Below are 21,807 nucleotides of genomic sequence, written 5' to 3'. Positions count from 1 at the left end.
CCCATGTTATAACATGCCACACAATATATGTATATCTTTGATCTGTTACAGCCCTCAACAAATCAAACCTGGATGGTACACAGACCACCTTGATCTACAGATCAAAGGATCTTTATGGACCAAAAGAACAAATGGATTTCTAAAAGGTTTAAATCACCATTGCCTTCTTCAGTCTACAGTATGTTATGTGTATATCATTCCTCCAGCATACAGTATATTCTGTAAAAAAGGAGACATGTAAGCAAACATTGTTTATTTGTCTAATTCATATAGAACAGTTTTTATATAGTGCTCCAATAATATACTGTACCTTTCATATAATATCTGTTAAGCAGTATTAAACAAATAATACAGTATAGTGCAGAAACAAATTATGTCAGGCTCACAGGCAAGTGTAAATCCCAAACGTTTTTTGTATAGTTAATAATTAATGCTCCAAAAAATTTCAGAATTGTCCATTGTTCAGACATCACTCCACCTTTTAGGTAGTTAATTAGATTTTTAATCCTTTTTATCATTGAAAGAAAATCTCACAAGGCTTTCAGTTAATGACTTGTCAGGAACAAATCATTTAAAATTAAACAGCATATCAGGATATCAGGATAGGGCTAAGTGACTGTTTTTATATATACACACACAATTGCATGTAGTATATGAAATCACATCATATAAGAATTGTTCCATTATGCAAGTGTATTTTCAAGGACAAATAATGAACATTCTGTAGCCCAGTGTTTGTGACTGTGATAATTTAATTTTGTAATGCAAAATAAAACACAAAATTAAATGTTGAAAACCTTTTAGTTATAAACAGGCAAATATTGATCTTCCAAAATCAATAGAACACAGGGGGTGACTTTGTGTTCTTTGAACTGTACTGTTAGCACCATTTAACCTTTTTTGTTTATATGAGGAGTTTTGTATGCAGTGCTGACTACAACACAGTCAAGGTAATTTATTTACCAAAACATTGCATAAACAAATATTGACATGACACATTTCACCTGTGTTATTCTATGACCTGTGAACCAAGGTCTATCACCTCTTGCAAAGCAAAGTTCTTAATTCTCTGCCTTGAGCAAGATGTGAATAGAATAATCTGTAGAAAAAAAAATATTATTGTTGTGTTTTTGTGCTTTAAATGTCCAAACAGAATTCTCACTCTAAAAAAGATGTATCATATTACAGTATATAACATTAACAAAGACTGCTACACAGATCGAATTATGCAAAAGCTTCCAATGGTCTGGTGCTATGGAGAAATTAACAAAAGAAATAGGGCAGTAGAAAGTGTGGAGTAAAACACCCATATGTAAATGTTATAGTTCCATTTCTATGTTGCTATAATCAGCTTTTGATGCTTATTGCACTGTGCTCTCTCAGCAGTGGAATATAACCAGACCTCTGACTGATTTGCATTAGTTTACAGGAGGTTGTGTTATTTCTGTGAGAGATTTAGCAGTTTAATTTGAGCTTGCCGTACACAGTATCAGCTGTAGTCTTTGTACACTGCTTACCAATATGAACATGATGCAGTGGTCTGAGAACTGTTTTTCTTTCTCCTCTATTTAGTTTAGTTTGACAAGTTATTTTGTTCAATTCTGATGTGACATGCTCAGCTGATAGTAAATGAAGTAAGTGCACTATATGGAGGTTTAAAATAAAAGACAAATTAAAGAGATTCCCCATACATTGTTAATTACAATTCACAGTGTGCGTGTTCTCCATAATTATTTTTGTCTGTAATTATTTCTGAGTGTTGAAGTGCTGATTAGAGGAAGATTTAAAGTGTCCAGAGAGCAGACCAGCTTTGTCTAATTTCATTGCATTGAATAGGTGCATCTGATGAAGAGCAGAGTATCAGCTGCAGCCTTTGTATTTACAGTGGAGAATAAATGACTGAGTATGCTGCAATCTGAAAGGTTCACCTGATCCATAAGTACAAGCGCTTGTTATAATAAGCAATAACAGCTGCTTGTCACATTGCATATTTCAAGCAGCATTTTGCATGTAGAGAGCTGGTCTCATTATAAAGAACCTGCCTATGAAACAATGCAGACTTGAGTGGCACAGTGTTCCTTTTTTGTACAATGCAATATTAATTTGCTGTCATCATATCTGTGTTTTATCATTTCAAACAGAATATTGCCTCTTTCATTATTTTATTAAACTGTTGTGATAATTCCTATATGATCAAATAGATCCAAAACTTAGACTTAATACATTTATTACTCTTTCTAAATAACTTTTTACCTCTTGTAAAACTGTTCGTTTTAAGTGCTAGCTCAGTTTCCATCTGGTACTTTAAAAGAATGATCTTAACATTTCATTGATTTGCAATATACTCAGATAAAACCAATACACACCTAACCCAAGAATTACACATTTTAAGAGGTAGCCTTCATTTAGATTTCAAAGTTGTAAGTCAAAGGGAGAATTTCCCATTTTCCTTGTACCAAAGCCATGCAAAAATATCCTTGCCATTTTAGCAACTTTTGTTAACTCATATTTGGAGCTTGTGCTAGAATTATTCAGATATACAGCATCACTAGATTGTGTTTGCTTCACAATCTCATTCAGAAAGAGAGATAAACAAAATAACAATGTTGATGCAAGGCAACATCATGTTTGAAAACTTTCATACAGCTACTGTATATAATTATAGGACTTGATTGTATTTAGGTATAGAATAGTATTAAAGTTATTCCCTGCTAAAAAGAGAAGAAAGAAAAGGTTGTGCAGCCTTCTTTGGGTGTCTGTTTGAGGCTCGAGTGTTTCCTTTCTTCTCTTTTCAGCATGGAACAAACAAATAGTATTAAACTTTAGTTACTTTAATCGACAATAAGAGGAAAATGTTTGAAATTTTATTTCTTGCCAAAAAACCCTTTTTGTAACTAAGTTTACTTCAGCTCTTTTGGTCTAAGCTCATCCTAGTTTCCATGGCATTAAGTGGACTAAAGAGCACCTTTCTCTCCCCATGGATGGGGAACCAACGATTGTCCCAACACATACTGTAGATCTGGATGGACTGAGTAACAGTAACAGTGTCTGCACTGGGGACTTGAACCCCAAATCTGACTGTGATAAACCCAAAGGCTTGCCCATTGCAAGCATTGCCCACTGTGTTTTCGCCATACACCACCCAAAAATGTTACAAAAGATACAAAGCTATATGATACATTTTTTTCTTTGCTTTCTCAGACACTCTGATTCATTGAAAGTCTAATGAGATTGTTCTTTCTAATGTTCTGAAAAGCTCATAGTAATTTAAATCTATTTATCATATGATTTATTAAAGCGAAAATGAAAATGATAATGTTATTCTCAACCTGAAAAGCTTTAAAAAAAGTTTCAGGGCAGCATTTTCTAAAAATACAGATCAAACCTGGAAAGTAAATGTATCCATGCGACCAGGAGGAATGTGACTAAAGGAGAAAACAGCTGTAAGAGAATAGCCTTAAAAACACTGTGCCACTGGCACTCTGCCCAAAATGGAACTCAAACAGTGAAATATATCCTGCTCTGAAACACGAAGGACAAATCAGCATAGTAGAGTAACACTCTTTACTGCAACATAGAGAACTAGTATCAGCATTTATTAAAAATAAATTGCTATCATGTATTAGTCCAGACTTAGTTCTCACATTGCATTTCAAGGACATTTTATGCTGCCAGTTGGATGCCATTACACACACAGATGAAAAGTCACAGTGCATTAGAAAACTGTACCAATTATACCCTTTTCACCTCACTGATAGTCCAAGTGATTTCTAGAATTGGTTGATTATTTATCTACTGTATGTTGCTTATCATAATGAAGGAAAGTGGTTATGCCAGTAGGGGATGACCTTAAAAGTTAGCACAAAATACAAATCACATATACAGTATCAATGGGCTGTAACATTGCAGACTTTAACAAAATACCAATTAACCCATGTTCACCTTTATGACCCTATTATCTAATTATGATTGTGTAGGAAGAATGTTCAGCAAAAAACACAGGCGAATATTGCATGATGAGGGAAAAGCTGCCCCGAATGCACTGATATACAATATTATTGTTACCTGTCATCAGTCACAATTATTTCCTCATCATAGCTCTGAATGTCACATGGGGTTCAATGTCACATTTTTTAAGGTCCTTTCTAATGTGACTTTTATCTCAAACAAGTGAGGGCAGCATATTTTTGACAGACAGACGGTTATGTTTAATTGTCCCCAGTGTCCTTTCTCGAAAGGCAATGTCTCTCGTTTTCTATGAGCTTCTTTCAATAGTAGATGCTCAAGGACCCTCTGCAAAGATGGCTAATTTTTATTTTCTTTTGCATCACCACAGACATTTTTCTTCTCTAGCCTTCATACCTAAAAAGGATGAAGGAGGAAAAAGCAGAACTCTTCTTTACTATGTGTACATATTCTAATTGGTACCTTTAAAACTGGAAGTTCTTAAACAAAGGAATATTTATTACATGCAAATCTTCTGACATCTTTGTTGTGCAGTAACAGACATAATACAACTGTCATAAATTCATTTAGAATAAATAGCAAAAAACCATGGGCATTAAAGATTTTAAGATGTGTATGCTCATTACACTGTTTTGTTCAGAAACCTTTTCTTTGTTCATTAAATAGATCATATTGTACAGCTGCAATATTTCTAAGTTTTATTGATTGATTTTTTCATTATACGCTTTACAAACATCTTAGCCCCAGCCCTTCCAAATAGAGTATAATCAAAGATATACCTTTGATTATAAAAAAATACCTTTATATTTTTCTGCAGTTGTTAGTGAAGGACTAATGGAAAATGAAAAATAATATATAAATAACAATATTAAACAATATATGTACAGAATGCTGGTTCCAAAGATTAAAGGGGTTTATACTCCAATTTTAACCAGGTATTTTCTCAATAGATCGATATTAGGCATATTTAGCTGAAAACTACTTTCTTTCTTCTTCTTTTTTTCAATCAGCCTTTGTATTGAAGGTGTTTAAATCATTCCGTCTACAGAGACGAGAGTGAAGACCGTCTGTGAAAGAGATTTCAATTTCAGTAGTGAACTTTTTTTTCCCATCAAGGACAACAATTGAAACCAAGTCAAAATGACAGTCATTCTATTCACGGTGAAACATTTCCATAGCGGTACTGTACAAGCATGTTGTGCTGCTATTTTTAAGGCTGGTAATAGCCACTATACCGAGCCTGCCGAAAGATTAAGAGGAAGTAAGACGTGTAGGGAAGAGAGCTGAATTGCGATTGCTTTATTCAACAATGTAGTGAGGGTATTGCACACAAAAGCAAATATGTTTATTACTTCTGAAAATGTAAACACTTGATTTACTGTCACTTTTTTAATGTCAGTATGCCAGGATGCTTTTGAAGAGTGGCTGTGTGCTAGGGTGTTTGTTTTATAATCATACTTATGTAAGGGAAATTTGCGTGAGGTGGGAGGGAAATGACGATGATTCACCACGTTAACAGACCTGCCTCCCTCTGACTCCATATTACCCTAGAAGTGTGTCAACTTCACGGCTTGACAAATTTAGAAGCACTCATACAATCTCCTTTTTTTAGACTAGGCATGTAAAACAAGAAAAAGAAATCCTATTTCCCTAAAAACATTGCAATCAAAGAATAATACTTCTGGAAATGTATACTGAAGGTGCAATCACAGAAATGTGTAAAGTAAAATATGTTTAAAATAATCAGTTTAAGTGGCCACCAATACGTCAGTAACAATATGCATTGTAATATTTTTCGTCAATGGGCTAGAATTGAAAATACACAATTCCTAATATAAGACTACAACTTCTTAGTATACAGTGGAACACAAATATTAAGTGATTTAACCAACATTATACAGTACATTTACAGTACTGTGCATATAAAATCTTACAATTCAACATCTTAAAGCATCAAATAACGTATAATGTATGCTTGAGCAATAGCAGTAACAGTTGCACACCTCATGTCTCGCTTTTCTGTTTTGACCAGTCTATGATTGTATTACCTTGTAATTGATTATTTTTTGCAAACAATAAGTTCCAGTCATCACATTCATCACCATTATTATTTCACCCCGAATGTCGTTTATATTACTGTATATTACGTGCCCAATAAATACTTCACATAAACGACTAACATCCATTTCTCAACCTGGTGAATATACGCAATCACGTGAAAAATTCGAGTCATATGACAGGACGGAAAGTTCCCTGCTGCTTGAGCAGTTTTAAAGTTCAGTTTCGATTTGACTTTTTTGGAAGGGCGAACGCTACTTTTTGTAGTAGTAGGTAGATGGTACAGAATACTGCTTTTTATTGTGGAACGGTGGGTTAATTTGTCTTACGCCTGACCTAGACGACTTGGCATAAGTACATTTTTTTAAAGAAATGAAGCTAAAACTTGCACTGTTGTGTATTTTTGCGTTCGGGGTGAGAAGTTCGCTTTGCGATACCCCGGCCAACTGCTCGTATGAAGATTTAGTAGGAACCTGGATCTTTCAGGTTTCGACAGGTGGTCAAGATAAAGCAATAAACTGTACTAACATGGGTAAGTGGTACTGTAAAAGTTCTTAAATAAGCAACGATCTTTGCAAAAATGGGCTTCCAAGCCAGTGTCTACCGTATGTACAGTACAGAATACTGTATGTGGAGTCTTTTCAATGACTTTATTTGTAGCTAATAATTGTTTATAAACAACCGCTCATGTCATTCCACTGTTATGAAACAAAATTATTTGATATTAGTACAGTAAGTAATTGTTTTGTGTATGTTTTTGGAAGAAAAATAAAGATTTACCACTTATAAAAATAATATTGTAAGTAGCAGCGATCGAGGTAAAGAGGTTTGAATTGTGAGAGGAATAGGGTTGATTCTCATCAGAAGTGCTTACTGTATATATAATTCTGTATCTTTGCTTTAGGACCTGCTGTAAAAAGCGTTACTGTCCACCTCGAGAAGCTGGATGTTGCGTCAGATGATTTAGGAAACACAGGTTTCTTCACTTTGATTTACAACCAGGGGTTTGAGGTGGTTCTGTCGGACTATAAATGGTTTGCCTTTTTCAAGGTTGGTTTCATATGATTCTTCGTTTTTGCCGTCCACACATGGTCTTTTATAGCTGTTTATACTGTAGCTGGATGGAACTAGAATAAAATTTAGAGAATCCTTAAAAATGTATCCACACCGTTTAAGCAATTCTGGTTCCCATGTGTAGTGACACCCCCCTCCCCCCACCTTATTAAGCTTAAATACTATTGAAGCATTTTGGTCAGCTTGACCCCATTTTGTCTGTTCTTTTCAGACACTGCATCTGTAAGAGCTCCTATGCTTTCAAGCTCACATCCTCCTTTATCTCTTCTAATTGCATGGTGATGTGCAAGGAAACGCAGCTTAGGTATTATGCAAAGATAAGATCCTTCATATGCATGAGGCCCAGACCAGTAACTTCCTGTAAGAATAACATGCATCCTGCAACGTTTCATTTTACATTGGAGACCTACAGTACAACCAGAAATGGTAGAAGGTTTAAGTTGATCTTTGCTTCCTCTTCTAGCTGGAACAAGGAAGTGTATCTTGCTTGATGTGGATAATTTAATAATAACGTTTATTCCGCGTTGGATGCTGGGAACAGTCTGTCTTGCAGGCCTGTGCAATCAAAAGACAAGAAAAGCAGAAGTGCAGTGTAATACATAACGGATACTACAGTATAAAGTACTGCTGGGCTATTACTTTGGCATTGCTAAACACTTCAATCTCCTATAATCACCGATATTGAATCTAAATGCTGCAAAAACATTTATAATAGGCTATTTAGTATATTCATGCAGTGTAAACACATTTTTTTACAATAAAGCCTTCTAAGCCCTTGCCAGCTGTGTACTTTTTGAAATTACATGTGACTCCTGGTTGTAAAGACGATGTGTACTGCAACTTGTGACTTACACAAGTGTTGGTGCATCATCTTTAGTGTGACAAGCTGAAATGCAGTTTCCCAGCTAAAGTTAGGATAAATTAAGTTTTACTTTAACTACATAAGTAATACCTGTCAAAATAAATTATGCTAAGGCTGGCTTGTTGGTTTCTGGGGGCGGTTTAAATGCTACAAAAGATTTGGCTTTGTAGGATTAGCATTCTATTGTGATTAATTGTTCTCTACCGAACACAGTACAAGAAGGAGGGAGCAGAAGTAAAAAGCTATTGTGATCAGACTCTCCCAGGATGGGTACATGATGTCCTGGGACACAACTGGGCCTGTTTTGTAGGAAAAAAGGTGAAGTCCATTCCACCAAAATCCTCCATTAGCAATACACTTTCTCCCAAGCAAATGCTGTAAGTATCGTACATTTCTTGTACATGTTATTTATATAGTTTTTAGCAAATTGCATCTTGAGCAAACGGAAGCATCCCTGATATTATCTACAAACAAAATTAATTTGGTATTTTGTATTATTTATTATTACACGAGTTCAGATTTTAAAGTCCTAATTTTAATATTCTGTGTATCAGTTCCATGCTTAAACACGTTTATGTTATTTTAACGTTTTGGGATATGTCCGTTTACAAAAACCTAAATTCATAAGAACAAATAAAAAGTAAAAATCCTAAGAGTGCATGAAAAAAGTCCAATTAAGCTTTTTGTTAAACAAATCCTCTCATTTTGTTTCTCTTTGGGGGAAAAAAAGACTATTACAACAGCCCTACAAACAAAATCCAGACTATGTGAGAACCGTCAATGCCATTCAGACATCATGGACTGCAGCCATCTATAGTGAGCACGAAATGTTTACTATTCAAGAGCTGCTCAGAAGATCTGGGGGTCATGGCTCTCGTGTACCAAGGTACAATTTATTTACTAAATTAATTCGATATATCAGTTTTAAGATGAATAATCAGACTTTTCTTTTTTTATATGTTAACTTGGTAATCAAGAAATCTGTAGTTCACTTACAGTACGTTCACATTTTTCAATTTGGTTTCCTTCAATGAGATTACTTTCTTTCATGCACCACATGCAGAACCTACTCTTTTCTATAGAGTGTTTAGTCTGAGGGTGATAGACATTATCAAAGGAAAACTCACATATTCATCTTTATCTCAGAAATACTCCAACTATTTTTCCTTTTCTGTAGACGCCTAAAACCAGCTCCAGTTAAAGAAGAAGTAGCCAAGCTCGCTGCCGGATTGCCTGAATCATGGGATTGGAGAAACATTAATGGGGTCAATTATGTCAGCCCTGTCCGCAATCAAGGTAAGGATGCTGTCATTCCTGTGATCATCATGACTGCAGCAAAATTACAGTTAAGTCATAATATCTTCGGTATTTTATTTGATAAAATAATGTGAGCCTTGGAAGAAATAGGCAATAAGACTGCTAAATAGCCAACCTGCAGCTCCTTTAGCAAATCAACTGTAATGTACTGTATATTTAGCTTATACTAAAAAATATAACCAATCTTGCAGTTTAAATTCATTCAGAAATTAGTGATTTAGTGACCTAGAAGTTCTATAACCTTTACAGTAAATGATATATAGATCCTTTAAAAACCATTTACTGGGGCCTCCTGTATTGCTCATGTAAAGCCATAGTCTGAGTTTAACCATCCAGGAGTTGCAGGTTTTAGCCTGGTTCATGTCACCAACTGATGGATTCCTTGGAGAGTGTAGGGTGGGAATAGTCAGCCATGGCTCTCTTAAGTTTGCAAATAATTGTCAATACGGTGACCCTCTAGTAATCCCATTCTTAAAGAGTTCGACTTTATTGTAGTTTTGGTTATGTCTTCCAGATTAGAAAGGGTAATCCAGCATTGTTTATACTGTATGGTCCATGACATGCTGCTTCTGTGTCTGTTCTTCCTGTTTTTCTTTGTACTGCTGTCATTGTGAGGTTTAGAAGTGCTGCTGAAGTTATTGCAGTACAGTACATTCTTTCTCCATCTGAGGCAGCACTCCTGTGCAGTGATCTCCAATGAATTGGCGGTGATGTTGCATCTCTTTTTGTGGGTCTTGAGCACATCTTTGAAGTGCTTTCATGGCCCTCAACATTAGTTCTCTTTCATTAAGATTTAAAAGCACACAGATTCGACAGCGGCTCTTTGCTCTTGTTTCTCATGATGATGTTTCCTGTGATGGACAGAAAGATGATCTCCTTTTAATACATGGTTGGACTTACCTCTTTTCTTGAAGATTGTCACGTGGGATTTCATCACTCCAGATCTTCAAAAAGTGGGTGTGGAGCTGTGAAGTGAGCTCTACACCTTCCATCTTGAAGACTTCAGATCAAGAGAATTTCAGACAACTTGTTTTTATCTGCTGTATTTAGTGGCCTTCCTCCCCTCAGCAAAGATTTGGAAAATTCCAAGTTTATTTTTATTTTAATAATATTCTTATATTTTTTGCAGAATGGGATAGATTACATTCTCAATAGCAGTCCCAGTTGAGTATTTCTTTGAAATGATCCTTTCCAAGAATGTTAACAAACAGCTTCTCTCTCCTTTATCAAATCTCCCCCGATCTTAAGTTCTTAAGTTCTGAGTGCTCACATCATAGACCATTCTGTGGCACTGTCACTGTCATTTTCAAGATGTTAGATTTCCTTCAGCTTGTCTTCCTGCTGTATGATCTTGTGAAATGTCCTTTGAACCTCAAAGATGCTGTCATTCTGCCAAGCAACAAAGGCCATGAACTCAAGGTTGATATACAGTACCTTTACATCTCCTACTCATTCTCAGCATACAATCCTGCCTGTTGTTTCCTGGAAGGAACCCAAGAGTCATTTTGCGGGTGCTGATGATGGAGGACTTGGGGGCACTTCATTTTTCAATTGCAGAGTTTGAGTCCCTTCTATTTCTGGTAGTTGAAGTTATAAAGTATCATAATTTTCAAATTTGGGGTAACATTCCTGGTTGATTTCATCAGTATAAAGATTTGGGGTATATGCACTAATGACATTGGTGTATTAACCCCTCACTAGTTTGCGGTGGTGAATTATTAGACACTTGATACTGATAAGTTCAGTTGGTTTCAGTCCATTTTTTATAATGAAACCAAATCTGCTGGTATTCTTCCTGTTTGCCCTTACGAAGTTACAGCAACCTCCTTGTTACTTGAGCTTCTTCTTTCTAGCTCACCAAGCCTTACTCGGGGCAGCAGCATAAATGTAATGTCATCCTCCGACTATAATCACAGTGTTGTACTCTGGTGGATTCACTGTTCAACATTCATTTTCTCACTTTGTGACTGCTTTCAACCGCTGCAAAGGTGATCCCACTCAACATAGTTATCCAGCCAGGTATTCTAGAGGTTGACTATATTTAGGAAATGTTGTATACAGTAACTCATTCCCCATCTGGGGTGAGGAGAGATCAGATAGAATTACATTCCTGGTTCCCACCTTTTTCTCAGATTATAATTTTAAGCTTCCAAAAATTGTACAAAGTCCTGCAATACATTGTTTACATGGAATACAATTCTGCATGATTGCATTTATAGTGGTGAAGCCATTGCAGACCAAATGTCACATGGTACGTGACAGAATGGAGTCTTGATTCAATGGCAAGGAGCCCTGAACAATTGGAAGTCTCATTCTCTTGCTGCATGCATTCGCATTCGCAGCTGCTAAGATTTTGACATTTGACAATTTCTGTTTGAGAAATTGAAGATCCATGGTTGGGTGAATATCTTAGTTACGGAACGTTGTCCAGATGGGTCTGTGCATTATTCTTTTAGTCTAGATGGAGTTGTTGCTTGGTTGATCATTTGGCATTTCAAGATCTCATTGTATTTCACTATGTACTGTATTTCCACCTAGTTCCTGTTCACCACACCACAGTAGAGTGCAATAAAATGTCTTCTGTGAAAAGGCTAAGACATTATCAGTGACAACCACAAATCTCTTTTTCATCACTTCATCACTAACACATCCTCCAGTTGAAAAATTGATACCAGCTTCACCCTAAGCAGCCATGTCAATAATACATTTATTGTATTGTGAAAATGGGCAAGCAATAAACCGAAGCATGTTTGTTCTTTTTTTACATTCTTAAAGTATCCTAAAGCCTATTGATAGATACAGATGTTTCACATGTACAGTATATACAGGTATTAGGTTATTGTTCTTTTCATTATTGAGACAAATTATTCTGAACATGGCATTTGTGATTAATTTGGATTTAATTGTTCCTCTCTGGGATATGTTCTCTAAGTATTGAAATGTTTAAATAGGACAAAATATATTTTTTTTACATAAACCATAAATTACAGAGAAGAAAATTAATAATCTTTCCTAGGCCATAAGAAACAGTTGGAATTTAAAGATAAATGCTTATAGAAAACAAATCTGTCCCTGTTCAGCAAAGATACAAGTTGATTTTATTCTGTGTGGAAATTTAAATGACTGAATCACATCAGTTGTTACAAAGACATTCATTTTTTTAAATAATTTACTATCGTCGCACAGCTAATCCGAACAAGCTTGAAGATAAGTGTTTGGTAATCTCACTTCTGTGTAGAATCTGGAAGACAGTAAAAACATTTGTTTTATGTTTAGACATATCTAGCTCTTCAGGGAAAAACAGAAGCCAATGATTTTAATCTGAATTAAGATGAATAAGCCTTCTTTCGTATTTTAGAAAAGGTATTAAAATGAGTTTGCAATGATGCAATATTAAAACAATATTACTGAAAGAAAATATTGTACATTATCTTAGGGATATCAAAACGCTGATGGCTTCTGTTGTCGAGATCTGTTTCTTATTGCTTACATACTTTTTTAATATAACTGCTGTTTGCCACCTAGTCTTGCTTGATAACTCTTATGCCATAGTCTAGCTGTGTGATTCAGGCACCTTTAATGACTGTAAGAGCTGCTTATGATGTTTCAGCACTGTGCTGCCTATTTTCAGTCAGTTCTTTCCTTGTTTGTCAATTTACAATGAAGCCTCCCTTTACACCTACGTGAGAGTACTTAAATTCAATTTTCTGTGGATTGCTTTACCTGACCAGTGGGTCAAGTTTTAATGTCTGCTATGCAGTTTGGATACAACAGCAAGCTGGAAAGATGAAGCGAAATGAGAAAACTAAACACGATTACAGCATTCGGTCTTCCTTTCTACAGCCTTGTTTATGAAGGATACGGGTGAAAAGTGATGTAGTGGAAGTAATGGAATTTTCAATTCAATTCAGCTTTATTGTCATTATACTTACACAGGTGCATAGTATAATGAAACGTGTTTCTCATTAGTCACTCAGGTGCAGTATATAAATAGGACAGAAGATAAGACAACAGACAGTAACACAATAACAACAGTAACGTGTAATAACATAACATAAATAATATGTAATCAAGTAATCAAAACTGTGCAAAATTCCACAAACAGAAAATATAACAGGACAAAAACAGTGCAAGGTAATTCTTGGAACAGTGCAAAAATAGTATGGTGATTAATAAATATTACGACTGATACAGTTTTACTGAGCTATTGAAGGGACAGTACAATTTCGGCTTACATGTGTGTGTAGTGGTGTTGGCGTACAGTCCTTGTGAGTATAGGAAGACGTTAGAAAAGATCATAATATGATGGGAGGGAGTGGGGGCGTCACCAACTTGACGGCTCTGGAGAAGAAGCTATTTTGGAGGTTTGATACATGCAGTGTTGTCTCCTAAAGTTTAATCTTGATGACCACATTATAAAACTACAACTTATAAGGCAAATAACAGAAAAACAAGGTGTACATCTTATTTTCTGTAAAAACTGACCAACACACAGGTGACAAAAGAAAACATAACATGATTGTAACAAATTTAATATTACAATCAATTTTAAACTCTATTAGAAATTGTTTTGGGAATAAGATACTGTCTCTAATAACATCAAATACAGTGAATTCTAGTGAAGACACTGTTCTGTTATTTGATGTTTATAAAAATTCTTAAGGATTTGTATTTTTTAAGACCTACACTATAATGAACAACTAATTTTTGTTTTGTTTTTTCCTAAAGAAACTTTGTATATCATCTCAAAATTGGGAATGATATACCTTATTAAATGCAGCAGTATTCAAAATAGTACGCCATTTCATATAGAGTGTGATTATCAGAAATGTGAATCATAACACCTCTATCTAAATGCACACTTCATCATTTTCGATCTATGCCATTTATGTAAAGATAAATCTGAAGCTATTTTACGTCAAAAGTAAGCCAATATGTACAGTATACTGTATGTTTATGCTTTTAAAAGGGGGTAATTTACAGTGTGAGTTAAACAGTATTTATACTCTAAGACAAGCAATTGATCTCGATCTTAGATGTTTTTCCATTGTAAGACTTAAGTCCAGTGTTTTATTTGCTGACGTGCTACGGCCAAATCTTGTTACAGCTTTTAACTTACATAACATCAAGCTAATATGAGTAAAGTCTTGCAATGCAAGCGCATGTCCATGATTAACTTTTCTTTTTTGCGTGAGCTTTCTAGAAATTCCTAGAAATCATTAGGCCTGGTTATTGATGCACGAGGCATAAATTCTTCCAATTGCTTATTGACACTTGCTTGAAAGCATCTGCATGATATATTGCAAGTCCCAGCTTACTGGTCTAGAGCTTAGAATGTGCTGTATTTTCACTTTCATTTTGTATACAGATATTTGCAATACCTCCTGGTTTTTTTTATATGAAAGTCATCATCAAACATTTGATTCGTCAACTTCTGGGAGAACATCTGTGAATGAACCTTGAGGGTTTCTAAAATATAGGATAATGCAAGATATTAAACCTATTTAGCAAACTCGACAAAGAGTTATTCTTGCAAACTTAATAGATGAATACTCAATTTTTCCATGCTTTAGAAAGTGATGGGTTAAAAAATATTTTCTCCGATCTTCATTAAGCTCTTGCTGTTTCTTCCAATAATCTAACATGTCAACAGAGGGCAATGTGGTTCCCTTTGCACAGAGTAGATGGAACTCTGTCTACTGGCAGTTCAAGTTGTCAGTTAAAGCAGCCAGCTGTGCTGTTGGCAGGGAAGGATCTCTGATAATTGCATATCTCTTCCCTTCTTCCTGAAAAGCACCCACTATTTACGTAAATAACAACCAATCGTGTGGGTAGTAGACCTGTACATTTTTGGGATCTCTGGTTCCAGTGAAAACCAGTGCCTATTCAGCAATACAAGATAATTCCAGCTTGCAGTAGTAGAGATGTTAGTTTTTTACTGATGCAGTTTGATAAGAGAGAGAGGTTGATGCATTTAAAAGTAGGGAAAGGCTACATTATATACAGTAATAACATTGCATTTTTCCACCAAGTCAGAGTTGTTTTTTCACAATTGTATGGCCTGTACAATGATAAACTAGTAGTAATCATTTGGTCATAGAATTTGATGATGTTATTCTCAAATGTTTAATGTTTAAATGTTTAATCATTTGGCACATGGTTGGATGACCTGAAGACATTATGGTCCGAACCATTCAGAAAAACAATTTTGAGTCCATTGACAGGAAGTGTGTCTTTACCTCTAAACTCCTGTAATGTGAACCCTATGAAGATGCAATGGTTTCAAAATCCTGATATTTCATATATGTTTAGTAAGGACAGTTAGGGCTGTGCAAGGGCTTTATCTTTTTGACCTGTCAGAATTGGAAGGACCTTGAGGATCTTAGCTGGTAATAGAGAACTTGAGGATTTAGTACTGCAGAAAAAACACAAAAGGGACTACACTATGGACGAAATTATAAACAAAGGTTAAAATTTCGATATCTCCCCAAATGTGCATACAAAGACATAAGAATTGGAATGATGTGGCTTCACTGCTTAGGGTAGCATGAGAAATATTTAAACACTATTAGATTAAACAGATTTTGATTTTTTTTTTTGTAGTACCTTTAGAAAAGTGATACTTCTCATTCCCAACAGGGAACAGATCTATTGACTTCATACAACTTGGAAGCTAAAAAAAACTCTTAAATATTTCGAATTGTCATCTGGAATACTCATTATCCATATTCTGGGAGCTAATCAGTAACAGTTTGCGTTGTATTTTCAAAATCAATGTGGGATTAAAGAAAAAAGTATTGGCATGTGTACTGTCCACTTGGCAGCTATAGTTAAGTAATTATGTGCTTTCTTTTAACAAGATGTTTTCTGCATGTGTAACCCAGTTGCTCAAGATACAGTAGGCTTACAGTTCTCACAGCAGGTAATATACTTGTCTTGTCAGAGTGTCAACACAGTCTGTCGTGTTGCAAATCAGTCTAACTGAGCAGTGCTAACTTGATATGAAGAAAAAAATAATGTACATTCTTATTTGAACACAAACCACATGGCATTGCTCAGCATGTGTTTAAAGAGACCTGTTTTATTTGCCTGCAATAATAAGGATGATGTTCACCTGTCTTATCGTCTACTGTTATTATTTTTCTACTTAAAATACATTTTCTGTTACATATTTTTGTCATTTAGAATATAATCAATTCTATTCAGTTGCATGCATCCTTCTGTCATGCGTTTTCTTGGAACGAATGCAGATTTGAAATAACTACTGTATAGTTGACTGTACAACATTATTATACTATATACAGTATAGCCTGACTGTTTCTGCCTGCGTAGGTTAATTGCTGATCATTGTGCTTTGTTCTTCCAGGATTTCAGTTTAGGATGAAGTCTTGAGCACATAAAGGAAATTTATTTATGCCCCCTGCTGAGCATTTGATGTTATCACAAGTGATTGTTTTCAGGGCTGCAGTGAGGTGGATTGAGAGTACCCCATCATGCACAATCACTGGTCTCCCATGGAGAAAAAACAGATTAAGGATAAAATGGGCTACAGGGACAGCATACTAACCAAGATCTGTTAATCCTGAGGTTTTGAAAACTCATAGACTTTATGTCCCTCAATGGCTGTGGTCACAAATCCTCGCTGAAGTAAATTAACATAACCCTAGATAACCAACCTGATGGGTTCATTCCAAAAGAAAAGGTCTTCACCACCAATCTGAGCTGCAAGTGAGTTTGATTTTTTTTGTTGTGCCTTGTATATTTTTTTCAGCTTCGTGTGGAAGTTGTTACTCCTTCTCCTCGATGGGGATGCTGGAAGCCCGCATTCGCATCTTGACCAACAACACGCAGCAGCCTGTCCTCAGCCCACAGCAAGTGGTTTCCTGCAGCGAATATTCTCAAGGTAGGATTTCGAAATAGTGCAAAATTCCTGCGAATAAAGTTTCCGGATTCAAAAATCCAGCAAGCCCTTTAATGCATTGAATGAAAATACTTGGTTTTAAATGGCTCTCTGTTTCCCCCTTTTTCATAATTGTATATTTTATTCTCCGCTTGCAGTGCATTCTCTAAACCTTTGCTATTGTAAAACAGTATTTAAAATCATGAACTGATCTTTCAATATAAATCGGTTCTGGATAGCGGAGTGAGAACGTTTTCCCTGCCAACTCTCACTCATAAATTTACAAATGCAAGTGATTAGATCTATAAAGGAACAATGGTCACTGCAGTCTTACCTAGAAATGTATTTTATTCCATTCTGTACCTCGCAGTGTAGTAGCTTACTGTATGTGGAGTTTAAACACTTCTTCACTCTGTAGTTTTCTTTGCTTTTCCCAGGTTATTAGTTCACCTTGTACAGCTGTCCATAGATTCAGGTAGCACATTTCCCAATAAATGAAAAGAATTCTCCACATTCCTTTTTCAAACTAAATAAGAGTAATGCTGTTTAGTGCACATGCCTCAGAGCACACATGGTCTTACCATGCAATATTTGTTTTAAAAGTCTACAGTACCATGTGTATTGCACTTCAGTAAAAATAAGGGCTGTCTATCTGACTTTCAGTTTCCCAGGTTCCTCAGCAGAGGAAACAGGATGGGGCAGAGGAGGGTTGAGGGTTAGAATTTAGCTTTTATTTTAAGATGGTTAAACAACAGCTAATTTGGCTTAATAATATTGTCTTGATCATTACGTTTAATTTCTTCGTTTATCCAATTTGAAATGTTTTCAAAACTGGAGGTTTAAATGTATAGTATATATTTATACACAGTATACTGTATATTGAGTAAGCATTGAGTCTCGTTTAGACTACATTAAGCCTCCCGGATGTTTTCAGCTATTTCTTTCCTGATCCCTCACTTGCATCTAAAACTCTGTTTAAATGCCAGGAAAATGTTATGAGCATCTTAATATCTGGATGAGTCCCAATTCTATGTGTTTTGTATTTTTGTGATCAGAATGATTACTCAACAAACTGGTGTCAGCAGTCTGAGCAATTTGTTCTCCTATTTATCTTCTTTGACCTGATCAGAAGTGCTACAGGGATTGTCTAATCACTAAAACATCTTGTGCCAGGCTGTGGTGTCAGTGCAGTAGAAGAGATCAATGTTCTAGCAGTTTTCTTACTGTTAACCAGTTAAAAGCAGATAAAGTAAAAGCAAAGTAATTTTTTTGCTAGCATAATAACAAGGTTATAATATATATACACACACTCTAACCTAGTTGTGACCTGTGTCCAATATACAATATGTATAGACTTCTTGGTGACTTGCTTGACTTTCCAACAATTAATTAATGTTAAAAGGAATATTTAAACACCTGAAGAAGGCTCCACGGCCGAAATGTTGTGTTTTCTCTCTTCTTTTTTTCATCATGGAATACACCTACTGTATTACTTGTTCCTTTGCATCATAATATCATTAACTACTACTATATTAATATGAATGGGCAGTTCTCAGACGTAAATATTGTTGAAATTTGTGTTCCATTTATTAATACATTCTGGAGTGGAAGAATGACGTTTTCACATGGAATTGACCTGTGAGTCAAGCGTTGTTTTTAATATTGAAACCTGAAAAGAAAAGCTTACTTGTCCTTAGCTATCTGAGGAGAATTGTCATTTTTTTCTGTTTTAGTGCTCCATTTTTGTTTTTTATATCTGTTTTTGGAACATTCAACCTTTTATCTTTCATTTACTGATGGAGGACTGCAAATCTGTAATCGGCTTTTTTGGATTATTTGGCTTTCTGTTGTTCCTGCTGTTTTTATTGCCAGTAACTACTGTAATTTCATCTTTGCAGGATGTGATGGAGGATTCCCTTATCTTATTGCTGGAAAGTATATTCAAGACTTTGGAGTGGTGGAGGAGAGCTGCTTTCCTTACATTGGCAGAGATTCACCATGCACTTTGAAGGACAGCTGCTTCCGGTACTACGCCTCCGAATACCATTATGTAGGTGGCTTCTATGGGGCATGCAATGAGGCCGAGATGAGACTTGAACTGGTCAGGAATGGCCCAATGGGAGTAGCCTTTGAGGTGTACCCAGATTTCATGAATTACAAAGAAGGTATTTACCACCACACTGGTCTGATGGACGAATTTAACCCATTTGAGCTCACAAACCACGCTGTACTGCTGGTAGGCTACGGAAGTGACCCCAAAACAGGCAAGAAGTATTGGATTGTGAAAAACAGCTGGGGAACAGGATGGGGGGAGGACGGCTACTTCAGGATCCGCCGAGGAACAGATGAATGCGCTATAGAAAGTATAGCTGTGGCCGCCACTCCCATTGCAAAGTTATAGATTCCATTGGTCAAGTGAAGCTCCTTTGTTTGTGGCTGATGCTGTCAACATTCCTGTTAGGATCTACAGGGTACAGGACTGCATTGATAAACAAAATTACAGTTTTGAGGTTTGGCTTTAATCAGCAATTATTGACCAGCCATATTGGCAGTAATCTAATTGCAAACAAGGAGACGTACAGTAACAATGACACCGTAGCCTATTGCTAAAAGGAGAATTTTGCAAGTATTTGTGCTTTTTTACTTATTTTGGTTTTATTTTTTTATCATTCACATAAATTGTTAATGATTTACTGAACGGTGAAATCCTGGAATACCTGCTTGCCAAAAGTATCTGTTTTTGCATGTGGTTTCTTTTATTATACTGTATCTTTTATCATAGAGCAGTTGTTTTTGCAGGATTGGAAAGCACCTTTGATTGATTGTTTACTTGTTTACAAATTGCACTGGAAAAAAAATGGCATTTTATCTGATTCATTTTTAAAGGGAAGATAGCATGATTGTGTCTTCATTTTGTTATTGTAAACAGTAGGTCTAGCTTCCCTTGAATTTTCAAATTTCAGGGAAAAGTCTTTTTTTAAACCTAAGCTGTAAATCAGAAATGTATGATACAGAATCAATGTGGTTAAAGGAATTTGTAGTGTTCCTTAATCAAATGAATTTTCTGTGATTTTTAATTGTCAATCAAGTGTTTTATGTTTTGCTAAGTAAACATGATTTGTGAAATAAATGCGTGTGTGTGTTTTGGACAACTCTATAAATATTACAGAACTTGATCATTATTGATGTTGACATTTTGGTTTTGATGATAAAAAGCATGAATTTCTCAGTACTGTTAACACGTACATTCACATACTGTAGGTGTGTGCAAGGACAAAGAGATCCACCATAATGAAATTAGGGACCTTGACAAGGGTTATGTGCAGAAATCTGGGTCTCCTACACATCTACAGTAGTGCCTTTTAGCCACTGTTGTCATCTCAGCTTTGTTCTTCATTTTTTTAATGTTTAAAACACTTAATTTTCTTGATCTGAGTATGTTATTTACTTTATTTCTTTCATATAATGTATCATTTTAGTCACTCAATCATTTTTCCTGTACATTTCTGAGGGCCATCAAGACTTAGGGCTGTAGTGCAGTTGTCCTTTCCACTCTTCTTAACCAGATTGATCATGAGCAAACATTTATGACACAGATGTGGAGGAAACGCTCCATATTCAATAAGAATTTAGGAAAAGGAAAAAGAGTCCTTTAAGGCTGTAATCCACACTTGAGGTCCTCATGATGCATTTTACTGTTCATTAGAAAACTACCTCCTCTCTTCTTCCCTTGGCTTCTTGATTGAACTGATCCCAGGTTTGTCAGTCTAACATTTAATATGAATCCTAGATTGTGTTGCTACCTGTGAGAAGGTTACAGTTTGAGCGTTTTCAAGATTTAAGATAAAGCCAACTTTTGAATGTGGGTTTTAATGTGTATGAAGAGCTGCTCAAAAAAAGTACATTATTTCAATAAAATTCACTATTACAATTTGCCCAAATTTGTATAAGTGCTAACAGCAGACTTCACTTGACTATGAGATTCTGCCCTATTTTTAACTTAGTGTGGGTCTGTTTTCTTAATCTCTATATTGACGTATGTGATCAATTAACATTCGAATCACCGTTCATCAGCTAATGAAAGAAAAAAAGTATACATTTTTCACTTACCTGGCGTTTACTTACAGTATTTTGATGTGCCCTGTAAAACATTGAATTATAAAGAGGAGTAGTAGTCTTTTTTTCTGAAGTATATTTTTAAATAACTCCCGGAATTATTTGGCGGCGTAACGTAATTTATTAACTGAGACTTTGCAGAGGGTGTGGTGGTACAGTGGCGCAGTAGTTAGCATTGCTGCCTGGCACTGCTGGGGCACTGGGTTCAATATCTGGCCCTGCGGTGCTATCTTCGTGGAATTTCCATGTTCTTCCTGTGTTTGTGTGGGTTTCCTCTGGGAGCGCCGATTTCATCTTACAGTCCAAAGACATACTTGTAGGTTAATTGGCTTCTGGGAAAATTAGACTTTGTGTGAATGTGTGCATGTCTGTATCCGTTTTCCCTGTGATAGACTGCCGTCTCATTCAAGGTTTACCCTCATATGCTTGTTGCTTGCTGAGATTAGGCTCTGACTACCTCCCAAACCTAAACTCGATGAAGCCGTAACAAAATGGATAGTTGGAATTTGCAAAG

At 35.7% G+C, this 21,807-nt stretch overlaps 1 protein-coding gene across 1 annotated transcript; it reads left to right on the top strand.

Moving 5' to 3' along the window:
* Window positions 1-6,233: 6,233 nt before the first annotated feature.
* Window positions 6,234-20,307, top strand: ctsc (cathepsin C). Its single transcript, XM_015341720.2, has 7 exons — window positions 6,234-6,556; window positions 6,929-7,074; window positions 8,174-8,337; window positions 8,691-8,846; window positions 9,138-9,256; window positions 17,049-17,180; window positions 19,076-20,307. The coding sequence occupies exons 1-7, from the start codon at window positions 6,397-6,399 to the stop codon at window positions 19,576-19,578; spliced, it is 1,380 nt and encodes a 459-aa protein (XP_015197206.2). The 5' UTR covers window positions 6,234-6,396; the 3' UTR covers window positions 19,579-20,307.
* The last annotated feature ends 1,500 nt before the right edge of the window (window positions 20,308-21,807 follow it).

The sequence above is a fragment of the Lepisosteus oculatus genome, chromosome 5 (genome assembly GCF_040954835.1).
Source record: "Lepisosteus oculatus isolate fLepOcu1 chromosome 5, fLepOcu1.hap2, whole genome shotgun sequence".
Taxonomy (NCBI): Eukaryota; Metazoa; Chordata; class Actinopteri; order Semionotiformes; family Lepisosteidae; genus Lepisosteus; species Lepisosteus oculatus.
The sequence above is the reverse complement of the archived record's forward strand: the minus strand, read 5'-3'. Positions and strand labels throughout refer to the sequence as shown.

What these genes read in the sequence shown, in the direction of transcription:
- ctsc (XM_015341720.2), top strand. Translation starts at nt 6,397, where the DNA reads ATGAAGCTAAAACTTGCACTGTTGTGTATTTTTGCGTTCGGGGTGAGA. An exon ending in AATAAACTGTACTAACATGG is followed by an intron (nt 6,557 to 6,928) that starts GTAAGTGGTACT and finishes TCTTTGCTTTAG; the next exon opens with GACCTGCTGTAAAAAGCGTT. An exon ending in CTGCAGCGAATATTCTCAAG is followed by an intron (nt 17,181 to 19,075) that starts GTAGGATTTCGA and finishes TCATCTTTGCAG; the next exon opens with GATGTGATGGAGGATTCCCT.